This window comes from Odocoileus virginianus, chromosome 10 (genome assembly GCF_023699985.2).
Source record: "Odocoileus virginianus isolate 20LAN1187 ecotype Illinois chromosome 10, Ovbor_1.2, whole genome shotgun sequence".
Taxonomy (NCBI): domain Eukaryota; kingdom Metazoa; phylum Chordata; class Mammalia; order Artiodactyla; family Cervidae; genus Odocoileus; species Odocoileus virginianus.
The window spans coordinates 12,285,576-12,305,316 of NC_069683.1; the positions used below are offsets into that span (position 1 = coordinate 12,285,576).

A 19,741-nucleotide genomic window follows, 5' to 3' on the forward strand; every position below is an offset into this window, starting at 1 on the left:
TGGGGAGGGGGGTTGCTCAGAGTTGGGGTTAACAAACTTATCTGACACACGACACAGGGCTCCAGGAGGCCAGAACAGAACATTTTATGGGACGAACTGCACAAGGTCAGGACCACTCCAGCCAGCCTCAGTCTCCTCCCAGCCTCACCCTGTTCTCTGGGCCTTGTTGAGATGGACCAAAAAAACATTTCTCACTTCCCTGGCCCTCAAAAGATAATGTTCCTGCACCCGCCTCCCCCCATTGTTTGAACAGATTGAGCTAAAAACGTCGTCTATTCTCCTAGCCCAGATGGGATACTTGGGCAATTTAGGGACCCCCAGAGCCTCGGTTGGGTTTCAAAGAGGTGTCTACATAAGCCTGGGCACTTAGAAATTACCTGTGGATTCATCCTCTCTTGGGCTGCCGGAGTAGGAGCTGGAGGGTCTGACCTGGCCTTGCTTGGGAGCTTCCGTTTCAGCATCTCTTAAACACACTTCTCAACCCTGACCCCAGCATGCACACACACACTGCCTGCAAGTCCTGCCCTTAGGTCTGCGCCTGCGGGTCCGGGACCCAGAACCTGGGCCCAAGGAAGAAGATGGGGGAGGGGTAGGCTGGGGTCCAGGGTACAAGCCAAGCCCAGAGACCCAAACACAGTGGGAGGAACCAGGTGCCAGATGGAAGCCCCTGCCAAAGGTGGGTCTGGCTCAGGGGGGGTGGGGGAGAGGGGGAAGGAGGGATGGCAGGCTAAAGGGGAGGGTTAGGGGAAGGAGTCAGCAAAGGAGGCCCAGGGGCCCAGAGAAGGGGGCTGGCCCTGGGGGCAGAAGCCCTTGCACAGGTCCCAGAGTGCTTCCTGTGCCAGGAGAGTGAAGACCTGGGCCCAGCGGCCTCGCTCCTCGGCCTCGCTAGCCACATGGAGGCGGTAGACACAGGACACGCCTGTGAGGAGCAGATGTTCAAAGTCCCAAGGGCTAAGAGGAGGCCCCTTCCGCAGGTCCTGGAGCCGCTGCAGCCGCTGCTCGGCGCCCTCCGGGTCCCTGGGCACCTGGTGCTGCAGGAGGAGCCTGAGCCGGCGGCCTGGGCGTGTGGATGCCAGTTCCTCGTCCTGGAGGTGCAGCTGCCCCATGACGTCCAGCTCCAGCCCCGCCCAGAGCAGCTGCAAGGGGAGCCACGTAAGGGGCGGGCTGGGGCCTGGGGAGCAGGTCAGCGAGCAGTAGTGCGCAAGCAGGCAGTGGGACCCATACTGGGTTGCCCCCTCCCCCGCAGCCCCAGCTTGAGGCATCCCCCTTCCCAGCCCTGCGCTCAGGGACCTCTGGATACTCCCACCCCCATGTCCCAGGCTGGAGGATAGACCTCGAACATCACTTCCGGGGCCTCTGGCTCCTTCAGGCCACCTCCCACGCGGGTGCTGTCCATGGGTTGCCCTGGAGCAGCAGAGAGGAGTCAGGGTGCTGCCAGGCTCCACCCTGAACTCTAGCATCCCCAGAGTGGCCCTGAGCTGCCTGGTAGGGGTGCCCAGAAGTTCCTCTGTCTACAAAAAACAGGAATGCCACCCCATGTCCACCTCCCCCTACACACACGCACAGTGACAGTCACTCTCCCAGACATCATCCCAAACCCCGATACCATCTCAGCAAATGTCCAGGACTCCTCCTTGAACTTCTACAGTTCTCCTGGCCAAGAGCTCCAGGCCAACGAGTCACAAGACACTTCACTTCCCCTTACCCCTCCCTATCATCATCTGGGGGACAGCGTGACCTGAAACGGTGCCAGTGACCCTCCGCAAAGGTGAGGACCCCTTCGAGAAGGACCTAGTCCTTTCCCACTCCTCAGTAAGTGACTGTGTGCAAGACAGGAGGCTAGGCAAAGCAGGGTGTCTGCTGCAGCTCCATCTCTCTGGGGTGCTGCCTAACCCTTGGAATGTCTGTCCTAAGCCCTGGGCAGGTTAGGAGGTCGTGCTTTGCACATCAGCCGGAATAAGCCCAAGGCCTGTTGAGAGCACCTAGGGCGAACCACCCTTACTTCACCTGGACCTTTCTGGTTCTGAGGGAGGCCCACACCATTCCGTCCCCCACTCCACAGCACAGGTCAGCCTGGCAGCTATCACACCCACAGTTCCTAAGCCCTGCTGGGCTTAGATAGGACCAAGTGTGACTGCTGTCAGCCAGCAGCCTTCCTTAGCTCCCATCCACCCCACCCCAAGGCCCGGGTACCTGCATGGTGGTAGGTTGTAGTCACCCCAGGGAGGAGGCAAATGGCTACCGTCAGCCAAGCCAGGAACTTCATTGTCCCGGCCATGCCCCACCAGGTCCTCCGAGTCTTATTCTCCCCAGCGTCTCTCTGCACCTCCATCCGCCTGGCACACACTGGGGCTCCAACTTTCCACTGCGGACTGCTCCAGCTGCTCCCTGCCTTGCGTGTCGGTCTTCAGAGCTCAATAGGGAGGGGCTGGCTCTGGCTTCCTAGGGGCTCTTTCCATCCCAGAGAAATGTGGAATGGTTGTTGGCAGTAGGAGCCTGGCTCCCAGCTTGTCAGGCCCTAAGCCTATTCCTGCCCAGATGGGCGGATGCTTAGTTAATAGGAAAAAGGCACTTGGTAGCAAACAGCTCAGGCTTAGCCCTCCCAAAGAGATAGGTGAGACCCCAGGCAGTAAGACTACCTTACTATCTGTCCTCACCCCCAAAACACTCTGCAACTGAGTCTAGCCTCTGACACTCAGTCCAGTCCAGCCTGGCCCAGCCTCCAGGAAGCCCATCAGTGGCCAAGAACAACAGCCGCAAAGCCTGATCTTCCAGCTGCCTGGTGGGCTGGCTGAGTGGCCCCTGGACAGGCAGAGAACTCTTCCCCCTCAGGCACTCAGCCACGGGCTGAGCAGACCCCGGACTGGCTGGAATGGGGAGTACTGTTTCCTGGCGACAGATCGGCAGCTCCTCATTGTCTTTGGCCCCAGACTGGGACCCTCCTTTGCTTGTTTACATTCTCAGCTCAGACCAGAGTCCAGGAAGATTCCCTTAGCCCAGGCACGATGTGGTCAGGTTGCAGGACACAAGGTTCAAAATGGGCTGCAGCTTGTCCTGTTTCTGGCTGTTGGCTCTTGGAACCTTGTGGTGGTTTGAATAGGATGAGGATAGGTGGGGGTTGCCCTATTTTCACAGGCCCCTGGACCCATCAGCTGCCACCAGACAGTCTGCTGTGACAAGGGGCTTTCTCCAGCAGTGGCCGAGACTCCTCCAGTTCTCAGGAGAGGCATGCCACACCCATCCTAAGCCCTGTGAACTGTGAGAACTTTCATTTCAGTTCCAGGATCTCTCAGAAGTATATCCAGGTGTGCATGTCACCCTGTCTGCAACTGCAGTATTTAGCTCCATCGAAACAGATTCCCGGCTTGGAAGTCTCTCTCAGGGGGTCAGCAAAAGCCCTGCCTGCACCTCCCTCCTCCTGAGTCCAAGCTTCACTTCTACTTATGGGAAGCACGCAGAAAGTGGTGAGTCTAGTAGGATTTTATTTACAGGGACACTCAATTACAGATAAGGTGCTTTCTAGGATACACATGCTTGCCCTGAAACTACTTGGTTTCAGGTTTCTTGTCTCCGGCTTCAAGCTTGAGACTCTCAGGGGGCTGGCGATAGGCAGGGAAAGTCTCCCACGGGCTGTTCAGATCAAACTTGCGGAACTCCTGAGCCAACTCCACCGGCTCGGCCACCACCCGCTTCACCTCATCGTCATAGCGTAACTGGAGAAGAAATAGGCAGGCTTGAGCATTGAGGAACGCCTGTTACAGCCGCGAAAGGCCCACTTTCCCAAAGCCTCCTGCAGCCCCTTTACTCCTCTGTCCTTGACTGCTGTCCCAGCCTCTTGTAAGGCTCCAGCCTCATCTGCGTTACCCACCAGGTCACAACCCAACCACCGTCTCAAATGGCCTCTACCTCAAGCTCTGCCATCACCCCCACATCCTGCGCTCTGAGCTCCTCTTCCACCAGAAGAGACCTTGCCCACCTACCCACATAGACCTTTTGGTGGGACCTTCGTTCTCCGACCAGGGATCGAACCCAGGCCCATGGCAGTGAAAGCATGGAATCCTAGCCACTGGACTGCCAGGGAATTCCCTCCACACACCCTTTAAGTTGATGGTAAGCATTTAACCAGGATGAGGGAGCAAGTCAGTGGCTGAAAAGAATAAATCGAAGCTGACAAGCACTCAAGTTAAGGCCCTGTGGCCTTGGCATTATCACTGTCAAGATGCAAGGCAGTAAACTTGGCATGACTTTTCTTGTTACTGGGAAATCCACTGGATAAGGTGAGGACAATCAGCTGCTGCAAATGGGACCATGCTAAATATTAAGAAAACAGAAGCATCTGGATACTAAAGAGAAAGGGCTCGATTGCCACTATCTCAACATTTCTAAAAAGTTACTTTGCTACAAAACCATCTATGTATATATACAATAAATCACCTTCTTGCTAATAACCTCCAATGGTTAATAGCAGTGGTGAGTAAAGCACTGAAATTCAAGGGCTGGACATTTAGTGTCTTGCCTTCTCAAGAGAGCCAGAGCAGGGTAAAAAGATATTCCACTTTCAGATCTTGGTGACAAACTGTCCTCAAATCTGCCTCAGTCATTAAAATGACCATTAAAACCATTAAAATAAGGGGTGACAGCAGTTGAGCATTTACAATACACCAGTTTTAAACATACACCAATTAGTTTACTGCAAATCTACTACTGTTAAGTACTACTCTTGTTCCCGTTTTGCAGATAAGAAAACTGTCAGAGTGGAGCTTGGATAGAATGCAGTATTGATGCTCTTAAGCCACCACAATCCACTGGCCATAATTCCTGCCCAACATCCCTACCCGTCCCTCCCTCTCAAGCCCACTCCCTACTTCCAAGACTCCTACCTCAACATAGCCAGACAGTGGGAAGTCTTTCCGGAAAGGATGTCCCTCAAAGCCATAGTCTGTTAGGATTCTTCTTAGATCAGGGTGGTTAGCAAAGAAGACTCCAAACATGTCCCAGATCTAGAAAAAGGAAGCAACTGGCCATCACAGGGGTGAGGGGCTACACTGCATCCACTGAACCCAGTCAGTTTTGCAACTCTGGCCTAGGTGCAGGGTCCACCATGTCCAGTAACTCACCTCCCTCTCATACCAGTTGGCTGCCTTGTACACAGACACAGAAGACTCAATGGGCGTTAGCTCATCGGTATAGGTCTTCACACGGATCCGCGAGTTGAAGCGCAGAGACAGCAGGTTGTAAACAATCTAGGGAGAATGGAGGCAGCCAGAGGACCAAGATGACCACAGGCTTAGGGGTCTGGGACAGAAGTCCTTGAGTGGGACCATAATAATGAGGGGATAAAGTTCCACCCTGTGAACCTGCCTTCTGTCCTGAAGCTCAAAACCTCAAGCTGCTCCACTACTCACAACTACCTGCAAATGCCTAAGCCACACTACAGCTCAGCCTGTCGGCATGCTTATCTTCGCTCACACTACTGGATGTCTCCCAACTCCTCCTCCTCCCGCCACCCCACCCCCCACGGGACTAATACCTGGTCTCCTAATTAGCCATCAAGAGGCAGCACAAACTCTCTCCCTTCATAAAAGCCTTCAGACTGGGCTAAGTGCCCCTCCTGTGTTCTACAACATCCCATGAATTATGTTATTACAGTAAACTTTTTAAAAAATACATCAGTATGTTGAATCTCTTGTTTCCATAGGCTTTTCTGGAGTGTAAGTAACAGTCACTGCATCTACTCTGTGGTGGTGGTTTAGTTGCTAAGTTGTGTCTGACTCTTGCAACCCCATAGACTGCAGCTCCCCAGGCTGCTCTGTCATGGGATTTCCCAGGCAAGAACACTGGAGTGGGGTGCCGTTTCCTTCTCCAACAGTAAACTGTTCTATGTGTCCTTCCTCACTAGAGTGTGGGGCACTTCTGGAGGGCAGGTATTGGGTGTTACTTCTCTCTCGATCCCAGGATCTGGCAAAAAAAGTAGGTGACGAGTAAGTAACAACAGCCAAATGTACTGAGACGTCACTGTGTACTAGCAATCTACCTGAACCATCTCAATGAATACTCACAGCCACCCCGTGAGGTAGGATGGTTTCACACTTATTTAAAATACTTATTTTGCACATCAGAAAAACTAAAGCTCAGAAAGACCAAACAAAATGTTTGAAGTCACACCGCTTATTAATGGCAAAGCTACAACTGAAACTCAAGGTCTGCCTGATTCAGAGACCCCGCCTTAACTGCTGTGTTGTATTTGTTTGACCTGAACTGAAACTAAGGCGGCTACGGCTCCCAGAGGCAGCTGTCACCCTGAAACCGTTCTGTCCCCTTTCCCTCCTTCACACTACGAACCTCAAATCTCCTGACTGACCTCAAAACGATTCTGCCGGGTGGGGACGTCCACCGCCGTCAGGTCAGCCAAGGATCTGAACTGTGCGTTGCTGTGATCCCTGAGGAAGGTCAGCACTGGGATGACCCCATCAGGATGGATACAGATCTCTAACTCATTGAAGCAGGACACCTGCCAACACAGAACAGGAGGGGAGAGGGAACAAAGCTACAGACGGAGCAGGCAACTTCAGCTGGAATCTCCTGGTTTAAGGCAGAGAAAGAAGGCTAAGTTGGGATGGAGGAGTCTGTGCTTTGATTCCAGGCCGCCCACTCCCACATGCCCTGAGAACATGGCTCTTTCTTGATCCGAATCCAAACACCAGTAGTGAATATTACCTGAACTTGCTGGACATACTTGGGCAGGATTTCAGCCACATACTCTCCAAAAGCTGAGAGCTGCTTGTGGGCCACATCATTCCTCGGTCTGACAGTGGCTGAAAGGAGAAGGCATATTTTGAAAAGGAAAGTAGAAGGCAGCAGTCAGCCCTGCAGACTGAGCCCTGCTTAGTCTCTTGAGCTTGTGAGGCATGCTGTTCCCCAATCAGGACTCCCTGTAGAACCCTGAGAAAGGTGAAGATAGAAAGTTCCTCTTCCACGTAACAGGAAGTGATGAAAACGTTGGGAAAATGCTACCGACACGATCCACAGAGACTCACCTATTACTGCAGCTGGGGTGTTTGCTTCTTCTCGAAACTACTCCATGGTTCTTCCTTTTCTTTTTTTTTTTTTAAGTTCTACCAGTTTATTGCTACCAGCCCATCTCCCTCCACCCTTGTGCACACATGCTCAGTCACGTAACCCCATAGACTGCAGCATGCCAGGCTCCTCTGTCCATGGACTTTTCCAGGCAAGAATACTGGAGTGGGTTGCCATTTCCTTCTCCACTTCCTTTTCTTTTTTTTTTTTTTGGTTCTTCCTTTTCAATGCCTGCAATTCTGCTAAAGCAGCATAGGTCTCAGTTCTCTTACCATACCAGGAGCTCTTTAAGTGTGAGAACTAGAATGTTTATGATTCTCTGTATCTCCTTAACATCTGGCTCATAGCAAGTTCTCACTAAGAAATTCAGGGCTGAAGAGTCCTCACAGATTATATAGTTGAAACTTTTTTTTTTTTTTTGGCACAGACCAGGAAACCGAGGCCCAGAAAGGGGGAAATGTCAGGTCTCCTGACTCCCGGTTGGCTTATGTTGACTGGAACTTATCTTCATACACTCATTCGTGCAACACTGAATCACGAGAGCAACTACAAATCGTAGGCTGCAGAGTAATTTTTTTCTCCGCCTTTGGCAGCAGGCAGGCCTGCTTTATCACTTACTAGTGCTGTGATCCTGGTCAACCTCTCTGAACTGTTTCCTACTCTACTGTAGAAGAGCATAATACTATCTACCTCCTAAGACTGTTGTGAGAACTATGATCATTCATTAATCGCTTAGCAAAGTGACGTGCATACAATAAGCACTCAATTAACGTGAGCTACTATTATAATAGGGCTCAGAGGCCCAGAGTTTATGCTTCTCACTTTAAAAAGCTTACAGTTTAATCAGAGACAGAGAGACAGAAATGGACAAGCGGCAACAGGACCGTAACAGGCCCCAAGAGACAAGGGTGTCACACAAGGAGGACCCTTGCAGTCAGCTCTCCAAGGACAAGCAGAGGCTTGCCGGGAGGACGCAGAGAAGGACAGGCCAGGACAAGGGCAAACATCTGACAAAGGGAATGAGCGCGGCCCCGCCTGCAGTCCCGAGAAGCGCCGGGCTCGCACATACTCACGGCGCGTGTCGGCCGCAGCGCTTTCCCGCCTCACCGGTAACAACAGCACCGAGGGTCTTCCGGCCACTGCATGGGAAGACAGAGACACCGAAGCGCAGGATGAGGTCTCAGGGACTCCCTGCGCTGGGCGCGTCGCCGCTCCCGCCCCGGGCTTCAGCCAGCTGCCCATTGGTCACCTCTGGCCAGCGCCGCGGACCCCACGAGCCTCTGCCAACAGCCCCGAGCCGCCGCCGCCGCCATATTTCCCGGATGTACACCAGGCAGCCGAGGCCAGGCCCCTAGGACACGGAGCTCCCAAGGGCACGGACCGGAAGCGGAAGTGTGCACCAGACCTTCTTCCGGGCGGACGCAGGGCCAGAAGCAGAGGTTCCGGGTCCCGGGCTTCGGAATGAAAGGAGGGAAGGCAGGTGAGAAAGCGAAGCCCGCAGGTGGGGAGACCGTGAGGCGAATGTGGCCCTAGCTTGGTGTGACAGAGGCTGGAGAGAAGGCAAGGATCCTAAAGAGCCAGTCGGATGAGAGGAGAAGAAGGGACGAGAGGTCTGGGTTCCACATTCCACACCCCTCCCTCGCTCCCTGAGCTAAGCTTTTGCTGAGGGCCGGCGGGCCAGGCTAGGGGGAGGGGAAGAGAAGGACGGTTTCCCTGGCGACCGTTTCCCGGGCGACTCCAGGTGGAGCGGGGACACTGCACGTGGCGATGGGCCGCCTCTGGCCCCTTGCCGGAGACGGATCGTGCTCCGTCTCGCGTTCTGGGACGAAGCTTTGGGGAGTCATTAGGGCGAGCAGGGAAGTGCCAGGGAGAGGCTCAGAAAAGAGCAGATGGGGAGCTGAGAGATGTCCCAGGCTGAATCGCATATTGTAAGGTCTGGATTCCCTGCGCCAGGGAAGAGGAACCTGGCTACAAGGACGTTAGGGGTCGTCTTGTCGGATTCTGCTGCCCGGAACCTCACAAGCTTTACGTCCAGGGGTTATTTGGTTGGGCTTTTTAAAGTCACAGGCCTCCTCCAGTCCTTTGATCTCTATGTTGACCTAAATACCAAGCCTTTTGTTACATCATGGAAAAGGAGTTTTCCGTGTTTTCTCAGGGAAATACCTGGCGTAGGAAATCTTGATTTTATTAGGTATGTGATGTCACTGTGAGAGAATGAGCCCAGCTTTGGTTCAGGGAGATCATCAGAGTTGTCATTAGCAGGGCCAGGACTAAGGCTAATCTGGGTCGACCATGCCCTCCTCACTTTTCCCTTCTCTCTCCCTGAATTGGATAGTTATAGATTCATAGACCGTGGCTTCCTTAAGTTACTCAAGGTGGTGTTCTTTTACAGACAGCTGGCAGAGAGAGAAGTTGGCTGCCACCATGGAATCACCAGAGGAACCTGGAGCATCCATGGACGAGAACTACTTTGTGAACTACACTTTCAAAGATAGGTCACACTCCGGCCGTGTGGCTCAGGGCATCATGAAACTGTGTTTGGAGGAAGAGCTCTTTGCTGATGTCACCATCTCCGTGGAAGGCCGGGAGTTTCAGCTCCACCGACTGGTCCTCTCGGCTCAGAGCTGCTTCTTCCGGTCCATGTTCACTTCCAACCTGAAGGAGGCCCACAACCGGGTGATTGTGCTGCAGGATGTCAGCGAGTCTGTCTTCCAGCTCCTGGTGGATTATATCTACCACGGCACGGTGAAGCTCCGAGCTGAGGAGCTGCAGGAGATTTATGAGGTGTCAGACATGTATCAGCTGACATCTCTCTTTGAGGAATGTTCTCGGTTTCTGGCCCGCACAGTGCAGGTGGGCACCTGCCTTCAGGTGATGTGGCTGGCGGATCGACACAGCGATCCTGAGCTGTACACCGCTGCCAAGCACTGTGCCAAGGCCCACCTGGCCCAGCTGCAGAGCACAGAGGAATTTCTTCACTTGCCGCACCACCTACTCACTGACATCATCTCCGGTAAGCAGAGGGAGGGGGGACGTCATACCCAGCCGCACGGGTGTTCAGTGAGACAGGGGACCCTCAGGCTCCTGGCGTTAGTTTACGTTATTATTCTTGATAAGAATTTACTTAGATACCTTCTGAGAGAGATTGAGTTGACATTTAGTAGTTCATGTTAGAGACAGAGTCCCTTCCAGAGGAAGAGATTAGGAAACTAAAGCAGCATTTTTACATTATATTCAAATATCTAATTAAAAAAAAAAAAGTCTGCACTTAGCCACAAAAGGTAGTGAGGAGCTACCTGCATTTATATTCTAACCTCTCTTGTACATTAATGTTCTTATCCATTCTATACTTTGCATGTATTTGTGGGACTGGTTACCTGAGTAAATTGACAGTGAGTCAAGATAGTTAGGGGCAGCATTGAAACATGTATATTATCTAGGGTGAAACAGATCACCAGCCCAGGTTGGGTGCATGAGACAAGTGCTCGGGCCTGGTGCGCTGGGAAGACCCAGAGGAATCGGGTGGAGAGGGAGGTGGGAGGGGGGACCGGGATGGGGAATACATGTAAATCCATGGCTAATTCATTTCAATGTATGACAAAAACCGCTGCAATGATGTAAAGTAATTAGCCTCCGACTAATAAAAATAAATGGAAAAAAAAAGAAAAAAAAAAGATAGGGGCTTCTCAGGGTTTTTAAAAAAAAAAAACCCACCTACCAATGCAGGAGACAGAAGAGACATTGATTTGATCCATGGGTTGGGAAGATCCCCTGAAGTATGAAATGGCAACCCATTCCAGTATTCTTGCCTGAAAAATCCCATGGACAGAGGAGCCTGGCGGGCTACAGTCCATAGGGTTGCAAAGAGTCAGACACCTAAATAAGAAGCTTCTCAAGTGACTGGCCAACTTTTAGGTAACAATCCTAACCCTGCAGGTGAGGTATAACTGTACTTCAAGTGTGAGCATTGTAGCCTAGTAGATTGCTTCCATGGCAAATAGGAGAATATCAAGTCATCCATTTTGATTAAGACAAAAAGCAGGGCAATTTTAGGTTAATTTCCCATACACACACATACATACATACATGGTGACAGTCTAACAAAGAGATTCACATTTTTAAAGCCACTGGCTTTAAATTTCCCTTGTGGATCCTCAGACTGCCATTGACCATACCTTTCCTCTGACTCTTGCAGATGGAGTTCCATGTTCCCAGAACCCAACAGAGGCCATAGAAGCCTGGATCAATTTTAATAAAGAAGAAAGAGAGGCTTTTTCAGAGTCACTCAGGACTAGCTTGAAGGTAAGGCAGATTTCTTTAGGGTTGGGACACCATACTCTCCCTGCATTCCAGCCGTCTATCAGCTTGGCCTCTTTGAGTCTCTGGCTTAAAGTTGATAAGAGCTGGGGTGGAGGTTACATATGTGAGCCTAGAAGCCAGCAACCTCCGGCTCCCTCCAAAGCTCCTTGAGAGAACTACTTTCATCATTGCATTAATGACCAAAGCACCAACTCATCATAGTTATAAAAAAAGCTGGAAAGATGAGTGTAACAGGTTTTCTGTCCCAACATAAGGTGCCTGAAAGACAGTGATCAGAGGAGAGTCAGGGTGACACACCACAGTAACTGGAAGGGAACAGGTCAGAGCGAGACCCGAGGGTGTGGCCCGGGACCATCCGAATACGCGTCTCAGCTGCGCCTTTAACCTCGAGCTGGTAGATACCATTTATAACTTTAATTTCGCCAATAGGAAATTGGGGAGAATGTACACATTTACCTGATCGGGAAAGAGTCATCTCGTACCCACTCGTTGGCTGTGTCCTTACACTGTGCGGAAGATGACTCCATCAGTGTAAGTGGCCAAAACAGCTTGTGCCACCAGATCACAGCAGCTTGCAAGCATGGCGGAGACTTGTACGTGGTGGGAGGGTCCATCCCCCGGCGCATGTGGAAGTGCAACAATGCCACCGTGGACTGGGAGTGGTGTGCGCCTCTGCCCCGAGACCGACTCCAGCACACCCTGGTGTCTGTGCCTGGGAAAGATGCCATATATTCCCTGGGTGGCAAGACACTGCAGGATACCCTCTCCAATGCAGTAATCTATTATCGGGTGGGTGATAACGTCTGGACTGAGACAACCCAGCTAGAGGTGGCTGTGTCAGGGGCCGCTGGTGCCAACCTCAACGGGATCATCTACTTACTGGGGGGGGAGGAGAATGACCTGGACTTCTTTACCAAACCATCCCGACTCATCCAGTGCTTTGACACAGAGACAGACAAGTGCCACGTGAAGCCCTACGTGCTGCCCTTCGCGGGCCGCATGCACGCGGCTGTGCATAAGGACCTGGTGTTCATCGTGGCCGAAGGGGACTCCCTGGTGTGCTACAATCCCCTGCTAGACAGCTTCACCCGGCTTTGCCTTCCCGAGGCCTGGAGCTCTGCCCCATCCCTCTGGAAGATCGCCAGCTGTAACGGGAGCATCTATGTGTTCCGGGACCGGTATAAAAAGGGGGATGCCAGCACCTACAAGCTTGACCCTGCCACCTCGGCTGTAACTGTCACCAGAGGCGTTAAGGTGCTGCTGACCAATTTGCAGTTCGTGTTGGCCTAAGGCTGTTGGGGCAGGAGCAGCTGGCATTTGCCTGCCCTCCCTCCTGCACCTCCCCATCCGAACTCAGAATCCCCGGAGGCCCCCCACTCGGGTATTATGTTACTTTTTGATCCATGTTAGAAAGGCAGCCTCAGCCCTTCCTTGAACTCCTAAATGAGTGTCTGTCTGGGGCTTTTTAGACTGCTGCTCCTCAGCTGGCTGCTAGAACTGAGAGTCAGCCAGTCTGCTCGCCATCCCCTTGTAATCTTGAGCCTCGCTCACTACAGATCCCTTAGAGCCAGCCTCTTCTCCACCCCTAGGCACAGCCTCCCCTCTCTACCTAATGAATGTTAAATAGGAGCACCCCTGATCCCAGGACAGAAGGAAAGATGCCCAGCCTCCCTTTTTTTCTGTAGCCTGCAAAGTGGCTCGTTGGTCATTCTCCCACAAAGAATTAGGTGTTATAGTTCTCCTTCAGGTGTTGCTTGGAAAAAATGGACTAAACTGAAGGTGTCCTTCACCAGCAAGAGTCTACCCTAGAATTCAGGATGTGCCGTCTATTATTTTTCATCTCTCCATCAGAAAATTTACACTTTGGTTTTATTTTTGGCTTATTCCAAGGAGTAAGCCAGAAAGAAGTAGAAAAGATTATTTCTGGTTAATAGCAGAAACTTTTTTCAAACTCAAATATATTAGGTCTCTACTCTTTTAAAAGCTCTAAGATAAATCAAGAGCTAGGAACTGTTCATACAAATAAAAGTTTTTGAAGGGATATGTGTGTGTGTTGAATTCTAAAGGGGTGACTTCCTCAGGAGGACTGACTACATACCCACACATCTCTAAGTCGCAGTACTGATCGAGTCCCACGCGTCCTTGGCTACAGACAGGATGACTGCTCCAAACACGAGGACAGCCATGTAAGGCCAGTGGATTAGGATTTCAACAGTGGGGAAGAACCGGGGCTGGATACTTCTCTCCCCTTCTCCTAGTGTTCAACGTCTTTGAGTTACGGGGCTAAATATTAGGCACAACATCAGGTGCATAACAGGTTTCTTTGATCTTATAAGCCCTCAGCCCGATCCCATTTCCCCATGCCCCATGAATAGAAGCCACACTAAATCTAGCCACACAACAGTGTTATTTCAGGAAAATGAAACAAGACAAAGGGAGCAAAACTAACCATCACTTAGCACATTTCTATTATGTCAAGTCTGGGCTTCAGCCCCTTTGGTCCTGTTAAACATTCTCATTCTGTAGGAAGCAGCGTTGTTTTGCGTTCTTCCTAGCCCACGTGCGTCACGTCGGTGACGTGTGATGAGTCTCGTTCTTGGCCACCCCTGCAGTGGTCACCTTGTGGAACTCTTTGAGAACTTCCAGCTGGCCAGGTCTGATGTAGATGTGGGACCGGATCTTGGTGATGGCTCTTATGGCCTCCTCTGGAGTCCAGTGGTACACCTGAAGGGCAGGGTTGGGAAGTCAGAGAAAGGAAGGAGCAGGTATTAAGGGGTCCTTGACCTGATAACCGGTGCTTAAGGGCTCTCAGTATTTCTTTAAAAAAAACAACAACAAAAACCATGACCCACATGTTCTAAGTGGGAGAACACTGTAGCCCCCTCAGTCAGCCAGTCCCATAATTCTGTGCAGCAGGCTGGTGGGTTGAGGGGGATGCAAGTCAGTCTTTCTACCTAATTCTTATTCTGCCAAACCCTGGAAATAGGTTGAACACAGGAAGCTGAGGTCCTAAATTCACACAGGCCTAGGCCTACCAGATACCCTCTCTGAGCTAGGCTGTTGGTTACAAGAGTTTCCTGGGAAGAGTACACAATTGATGTCATAACTTGTCACCATGGCTAGAAAAAAGTACTTTATTTTTTTTTTTTAAGTACTTTTAAAATTTGACGAGGAGGGCTATCTTCGTGCCCTCAAGATGCTTATTTGTTTAGAACTCAACCAAGAAATTCGGTTTTTAGTCTGCTGGTTCAATTCCCACTTGGCCCAAAATATTTCCTGACACCCCAGTTTCCAGCAAAACATACTCCTAATGACCAAAACTTTAGTATTGTTAAATCATATATTCACCAGGCCACAGTAACACAAGGCCAGGCCATTTATCTTTAAAAGCATCCCTGCCACCAATCCTAACAAATTGATAGGCAAAATTCTGTTGGAGCCACTGTTTCTAGAGCTATGATCAGCACTGTTATCTACAGCACTATATTTCCTGACGTGCCATTTATAACAAATGTTTCTAGCCTTTTGCTTGTATTAACGTCCTTGGCAATTCCATTTTTTGAGTGCCTGCTCTAGGTCAGTGTTTGACATAGTTCTTATTTGAGTTTTGTAACACATTTAGTTTGAGGAAATTGAGCATTGGAGAGGGTAACCCACTTTTGCCTAAGGTCACCCAGGTGGCAGGTGGCAAAGCCAGAGGTCAGCCTGTCAGCAAATTTCACGTGTTTTCCACCTCCCAACGGCCTAAAATTGGGAACGCAGCTCCTTCTAGCCAGGTCCATCAGGAGATTGGAGATCTGCTGTACAGGGGACCAGTCCACTCCCTGGTGGCCCGGTGGCAAAGAATCCACCTTCCAATGTAGGCAGCGTGGACACACTCTCAGTTGGGGAACTAAGATCCTACGTGCTGCAGGGCAACTAAGCCCACCCCGCAACAAGAGAAGCTCACGAGCTACAATGCAGACCCAGCACAGCCAAAATCAGAGTAAAAAGAGGGACTTCCTTGGTGGTACAGTGGTTAAGAATCCACCTGACAGTGCTGGGGACATGGGTTTGATCCCTCGTTCGGGAAGATTCCACGTGATGCAGAGCAACTAAGCCCAAGAGCCATAACTACTGAGCCTGCACTCTAGAGCCCAGGAGCCCTAGTGCCTGTGCATGCATGCTAAGTTGCTTCAGTCGTGTCTGACTCTGCGACCCCATGGACTGTAGCGCGCCAGGCTCCTCTGACCTGGGGTCAGACCATGGGGTTCTCCAGGCAAGAATACTGGAGTGGGTTGCCATTCCATTCTCCATGGGATCTTCCCAACCCAGGGATCAAACCCAGGTCTCTTAATGTCTCCTGCTTTGGCAGCTGGGTTCTTTACCACTAGCGCCAGCTGTGCAGCCCAAGCACAGCCTACAGGGCACAGCGCCTGCACTCTGCAATAAGAAAGAAGCCGCCACTTATACCCCCCCCCAAAAAAAAAAATTAGAGTGATTATACCCCCCCCCCAAAAAAAAAGAAAGAAGCCGCCACAGTGAGAAACGTGTGCACCTCAATGAGGAGCAGTCCCCGCTCACAGCAACTAGAGAAAGCCTGCAGGCAGCAGCAAGGACCCAGTGCAACCACAAGATAAAAATTTAAAAATAATAAAAAAAATAAAAATCAGATTGCTTTTAGCAACAAGGGCGGGGGGGGGGGCGGGGACCAGTCCAGAAGGCCCCTTCCTACCTGAATCAGATACGCGGCCACCATGGTGGCGCTCCTGGAACGCCCGGCCTTACAGTGCACGTAGACAGACTGGCCTAGCGCCTGGTACTTGAGAGCAAACTGGACTCCCTTCTGGAGGTTGGACAGGGTGGGGACTCCTGTCATGTCTACCGTGCTGAGCCACAGCTGCTCCACTCCCTCTCGCCTCCACTCCTGGGGCCAGGTCCATCGGCACAGGAAAGAGAATGAAAAACGCCGATGTGAGCGGTAGGAAGAGGGACTCCCACGAGGCAGCAAAGCAACAAGAAAGGGAATATATCTGGTATACTGTTTGCCTGCAAAGAAACTTCTTTCAGAAATGTCTTACATGGTCTTTCATCAAACAACAACAATGCTTCTGAGTTAGAATTATGTCCAAGATTTAAAGTGTTCTTAGTATTTGAATCTTTAGTGACAATACGAACTGTATAAAATTCATCTACGAAAGCTGCGTAACAGTTTTTTGCATGACCGTGGCACTTGTGCAGTGAGCCAGCTGCAGGGTTCGACTACTACGTTTTGCAAGCCCTTCTATTTCTCTGCCCAGAAGTCTTCTCTTTTCTACCACTTTTTTGGAGAGGAGTATGTGGTAGAAAATAAGAGTTATTTTAAAATTAAAACAACGCACCTACTTTTGTTAGTGCAATATTATTGCCTAGAAGGAAGAAAAGAACCAACCGAAGAAATAAGGCCTCTGGCAAACTGGGCAACTTTTTTTTTTCTTTTGCCTTAAGACTTCAGGTAGACTTCTTGTTATTAATCTGTTTAGCAAATCAGAGACTCTGAATGAAGGTCAATATGTTATACAGTTCACGAAATTAACCAAAAACAGCAAAATCTGGCAGCGTGTGTTTACACATCAATTACATCAAACACTTGGGAAGCCTGCTATATATTCAAATTCTTGGGCCGTAATTTACAGTTCCTGAGTCAGAATCTCTGGGGGGTTGTACCTAGGAATGTGTTGTCTTAACAGACTGTCAGATAATGCTTCCCTGGGGCTTCCCTGGGGTTCAGACGGTAATGAATCTGCTGCAATACAGGAGTCAGTCAGTTCAGTTCAGTCATTCAGTCGTGTCCGACTGTTTGTGACCCCATGGACTGTAGTACGCCAGGCTTCCCTGTCCATCACCAACTCCCAGAGCTTGCTCAAACTTATGTCCATAGAGTCGGTGATGCCATCCAACCACCTCATCCTCTGTCGTCCCCTTCTCCTCCCACCTTCAATCTTTCCCAGCATCAGGATCTTTTCCAGTGAGTCAGTTCTCCGCATCAGGTGGCAATGCAGGATACCGGGGTTCAATCCCCCCAGTCAGGAAAATCCCCCAGAGAAGGGAACGGCAAACCACACCAGTCTGGCCTGGAGAATTCCATGGACAGAGGAGCCCGGTGGGCTATAGTCCACGGGATTGCAAAGAGTTGGGCATGACTGAGTGACTAACACCACTACTGCTAGATAATGCTTAGCCATATTAAAATATCAGAACCATTGCCTTGGAGATGTCTTTTCTCTAGGCTAGTGAGATAAGATAGCAGGTCTAGATGCCTCACACCCAGAGACCAAGCACTTTCTGTGGCTTGCTCCACAAGACTGACCACACTGAGGCCAATAACACATTTTGGCTAATAACTCCTGAGGTTCTGTGGCAAAGTTCTGTGGGAAATCCAAGGAACTGCTATCTATTCTTTAAAAATCTATGCCATCACTGACCAATAGATTTTTTTTTTTGATCAATAGATTTTAAATGTGAGTCACAATTATTTTTTTAGATTTAAAAAAAAAAATCTATGGTTTGAAATAACTGCATGTTCATTAGGCTCTATCAGTACAGTAAACAGGGAAGATAATTGTGCAGTGCTAATAGAAGTCAAACAGTATAAAGACAGGACAACACCTAATAACCATCATGAAGAGTTCCACAAAAAAACCACTCACATCTAATGAAAACTAGGTTTTAGGCTTGAACTTCATTTAAAAGACCATGCTTTGGAGTTCCACTATCACCTCTAACATATTTTGAAATTCTCTTAAATCAAAACCAAATGAATTCTATGCAGTTTTTACAAAGAGTTTTATGATACAGTTATCAGGGATTGGGGGTAGCTTTCCTTTTTACAGTTTATAGGGCCTTCGTCTTGAAGATCTTAACAGTGTCTGATCCATCCTTGGTGCTCATGAAGTGTTGAATGAATGAAAGCAAGCCAGAGAAAAGTTGCCTCTCAGGGCTTCCCTCACGGTCCAGTGGTTAGGACGCTGCCCTTCCAACTGCAGGGGTCTTAAGTTTGATCCCTGATTGAGGAATTAATACCCCACAGGCTGCGAGGCGCAGCCGAAAAAGAAACGTTGCCTTTCAGTTCTGGGTGCTGATGTGAGTTACCAAAACGGAGAATACACGTGTGCACAAGGAGTAATCGAAGTTGGGCAACTCTACTGTGAAATACCTTTCACATCAATTTCTAAATGACAAATTAGTTTCCATCCCGTCCAGCTGCAGGACCAGCTCCTCCGAGGCAAAAAAAAAGAAAGCCTGGGACGCCCCAGTCTGGGGCAAGGTCACCTACAGCACAGCCTCCCCCCAGCCTCCTCCGGCTCGCCCAGACCGCGGAGTGGGTATAGAGTGGCGGGCGGGGCGCCGGGCCCCGAGGCCTCACCTTGGAGGAGTTGCACAGGAACCTCGTCTCATACTCCTCGTTCATGGTGATCACCCCGCGCACGTTCTCGTCCTGGACCAGCTGCCGAGGCAAAGAGGTGGCTCAGACAGGGGCGGGCGGCCGAGGCCCGGGCGGCGCTCGCCAGGCGCGCAGGCCCCGCCGCGGCCCGGCCCGGCCCCGCCCGGCCCTGCTCACCCGGCGCGTCATGCTCCGCAGCGGCAGCGCGCCCAGCAGCACGGTGGAGTCAATGCGGTGGTACCAGTCGCGGTGCGCCCGGCCGGGCATCTTCCCGCGGAACACCGTGTAGAGCAGCGTCGGGTAGTAGAGCACCCGGGCCAGGCCGGCCTCCAGCAACGTGCCGGCCGCCATCCTGGCCCAGCCGGCGCGGCGCAGCGGCGACCCGCCCACCGCCGGGCAGGAGGCGGGCGGCCGCGGGCAGGGCCAGGGGGACGGCGAGGCGTCCGCGGCCGCCAGCGAGGACGCGGCCGGCGCGGGCCTCTCGAGCGTCGTGACCTCGGGCCCGGCCCCCGGGGACTCGTCGGGACCGCCGGGGCCCCCGGGGACCCACACCGTGGCTCGGGAGGAGGAGCCGCCGGCCGCCGGGGGGAGGGACCCGGGCTTCCCGGGTGGGAAAGGGGGCCCCGGGCCGAGGGAGGGCCCGTCCCGTGGGCCCGAGATTGTGAGTCTACCGCGTGTGGGGAACTGTGACCCCGGCCTGTGGCTACTGAGCCCCCGCCTCCCGAGGGAGGGGCTGTGACTCCGGGGGTGGGGGGCGCCTGACCCCTGCGGGTGGAACTGTGACCCCGGCCAGTGAGCCTGGGGCACCTTCGCCAACCACCGGCCAGAGCGAGGGGACGGTGACCCCACCGGAGGGCGGGACAGGACCGGGAAAAGGCTCTCTGCCAAGGGGAGTCGAGAGCCGAAGGGATAGTAAGGAGAAGGGCCAGATCCTGGACAGAT

The 19,741-nt window shown here is 51.6% G+C and overlaps 4 protein-coding genes across 9 annotated transcripts; 1 reads left to right on the forward strand and 3 right to left on the reverse strand.

Annotated features, from left to right (window-relative positions):
* Positions 1-60: 60 nt before the first annotated feature.
* On the reverse strand, positions 61-3,366 carry FAM180B (family with sequence similarity 180 member B). 3 transcript variants are annotated; one of them, XM_020870740.2, is made up of 3 exons: positions 2,194-3,366; positions 1,334-1,404; positions 61-1,136 (listed from the first exon to the last, which is right to left on the reverse strand). In XM_020870740.2, exons 1-3 carry the CDS (start codon positions 2,330-2,332, stop codon positions 741-743), a joined length of 606 nt encoding a protein of 201 aa, XP_020726399.1. In that variant the 5' UTR covers positions 2,333-3,366; the 3' UTR covers positions 61-740. The 3 variants fall into 3 exon arrangements, with proteins under 3 accessions (XP_020726399.1, XP_070329104.1, XP_070329103.1); XM_070473003.1 differs by lacking the exon at positions 1,334-1,404 and having other exon boundaries at positions 61-1,171; XM_070473002.1 differs by lacking the exon at positions 1,334-1,404 and having other exon boundaries at positions 2,194-2,282.
* Positions 3,367-3,462: 96 nt separating this feature from the next.
* NDUFS3 (NADH:ubiquinone oxidoreductase core subunit S3) lies at positions 3,463-8,411 on the reverse strand. The gene is made up of 7 exons (XM_020870727.2): positions 8,327-8,411; positions 8,151-8,216; positions 6,718-6,815; positions 6,362-6,511; positions 5,118-5,243; positions 4,881-5,000; positions 3,463-3,713 (listed from the first exon to the last, which is right to left on the reverse strand). The coding sequence occupies exons 1-7, from the start codon at positions 8,388-8,390 to the stop codon at positions 3,546-3,548; spliced, it is 792 nt and encodes a 263-aa protein (XP_020726386.1). The 5' UTR covers positions 8,391-8,411; the 3' UTR covers positions 3,463-3,545.
* Positions 8,412-8,474: 63 nt separating this feature from the next.
* KBTBD4 (kelch repeat and BTB domain containing 4) lies at positions 8,475-13,438 on the forward strand. 4 transcript variants are annotated; one of them, XM_020870694.2, is made up of 4 exons: positions 8,475-8,557; positions 9,470-10,090; positions 11,273-11,379; positions 11,827-13,438. In XM_020870694.2, exons 1-4 carry the CDS (start codon positions 8,539-8,541, stop codon positions 12,685-12,687), a joined length of 1,608 nt encoding a protein of 535 aa, XP_020726353.2. In that variant the 5' UTR covers positions 8,475-8,538; the 3' UTR covers positions 12,688-13,438. The 4 variants fall into 4 exon arrangements, with proteins under 4 accessions (XP_020726353.2, XP_070329099.1, XP_020726369.2 ...); XM_070472998.1 differs by lacking the exon at positions 8,475-8,557 and adding an exon at positions 8,565-8,687; XM_020870710.2 differs by lacking the exon at positions 8,475-8,557 and adding an exon at positions 8,827-9,010.
* Positions 13,439-13,785: 347 nt separating this feature from the next.
* PTPMT1 (protein tyrosine phosphatase mitochondrial 1) lies at positions 13,786-19,493 on the reverse strand. Its single transcript, XM_020870758.2, has 4 exons — positions 18,977-19,493; positions 18,782-18,862; positions 16,112-16,303; positions 13,786-14,121 (listed from the first exon to the last, which is right to left on the reverse strand). The coding sequence occupies exons 1-4, from the start codon at positions 19,148-19,150 to the stop codon at positions 13,963-13,965; spliced, it is 606 nt and encodes a 201-aa protein (XP_020726417.2). The 5' UTR covers positions 19,151-19,493; the 3' UTR covers positions 13,786-13,962.
* Between the last annotated feature and the right edge of the window lie 248 nt (positions 19,494-19,741).

Excerpts from the sequence above, each read along its gene's own strand:
- PTPMT1 (XM_020870758.2), bottom strand. The coding sequence starts at position 19,150 with ATGGCGGCCGGCACGTTGCTGGAGGCCGGCCTGGCCCGGGTGCTCTAC. Across the intron at positions 16,304-18,781 it reads TCCTGTGCAACTCCTCCAAG|GAGTGGAGGCGAGAGGGAGT; the intron begins GTGAGGCCTCGG and ends ACCTGGCCCCAG. Across the intron at positions 14,122-16,111 it reads TGGCCGCGTATCTGATTCAG|GTGTACCACTGGACTCCAGA; the intron begins GTAGGAAGGGGC and ends CCTGCCCTTCAG.
- NDUFS3 (XM_020870727.2), bottom strand. The coding sequence starts at position 8,390 with ATGGCGGCGGCGGCGGCTCGGGGCTGTTGGCAGAGGCTCGTGGGGTCC. Across the intron at positions 6,816-8,150 it reads CGCTGCGGCCGACACGCGCC|CCACTGTCAGACCGAGGAAT; the intron begins GTGAGTATGTGC and ends TTCTCCTTTCAG. Across the intron at positions 6,512-6,717 it reads AGTATGTCCAGCAAGTTCAG|GTGTCCTGCTTCAATGAGTT; the intron begins GTAATATTCACT and ends CTGTGTTGGCAG.
- FAM180B (XM_020870740.2), bottom strand. The coding sequence starts at position 2,332 with ATGGAGGTGCAGAGAGACGCTGGGGAGAATAAGACTCGGAGGACCTGG. Across the intron at positions 1,405-2,193 it reads TACAACCTACCACCATGCAG|GGCAACCCATGGACAGCACC; the intron begins GTACCCGGGCCT and ends CTGCTGCTCCAG. Across the intron at positions 1,137-1,333 it reads CCCCGGAAGTGATGTTCGAG|CTGCTCTGGGCGGGGCTGGA; the intron begins GTCTATCCTCCA and ends CTCCCCTTGCAG.
- KBTBD4 (XM_070472998.1), top strand. The coding sequence starts at position 8,663 with ATGAGAGGAGAAGAAGGGACGAGAG. Across the intron at positions 8,688-9,469 it reads AGGAGAAGAAGGGACGAGAG|ACAGCTGGCAGAGAGAGAAG; the intron begins GTCTGGGTTCCA and ends GTTCTTTTACAG. Across the intron at positions 11,380-11,826 it reads CACTCAGGACTAGCTTGAAG|GAAATTGGGGAGAATGTACA; the intron begins GTAAGGCAGATT and ends TTTCGCCAATAG.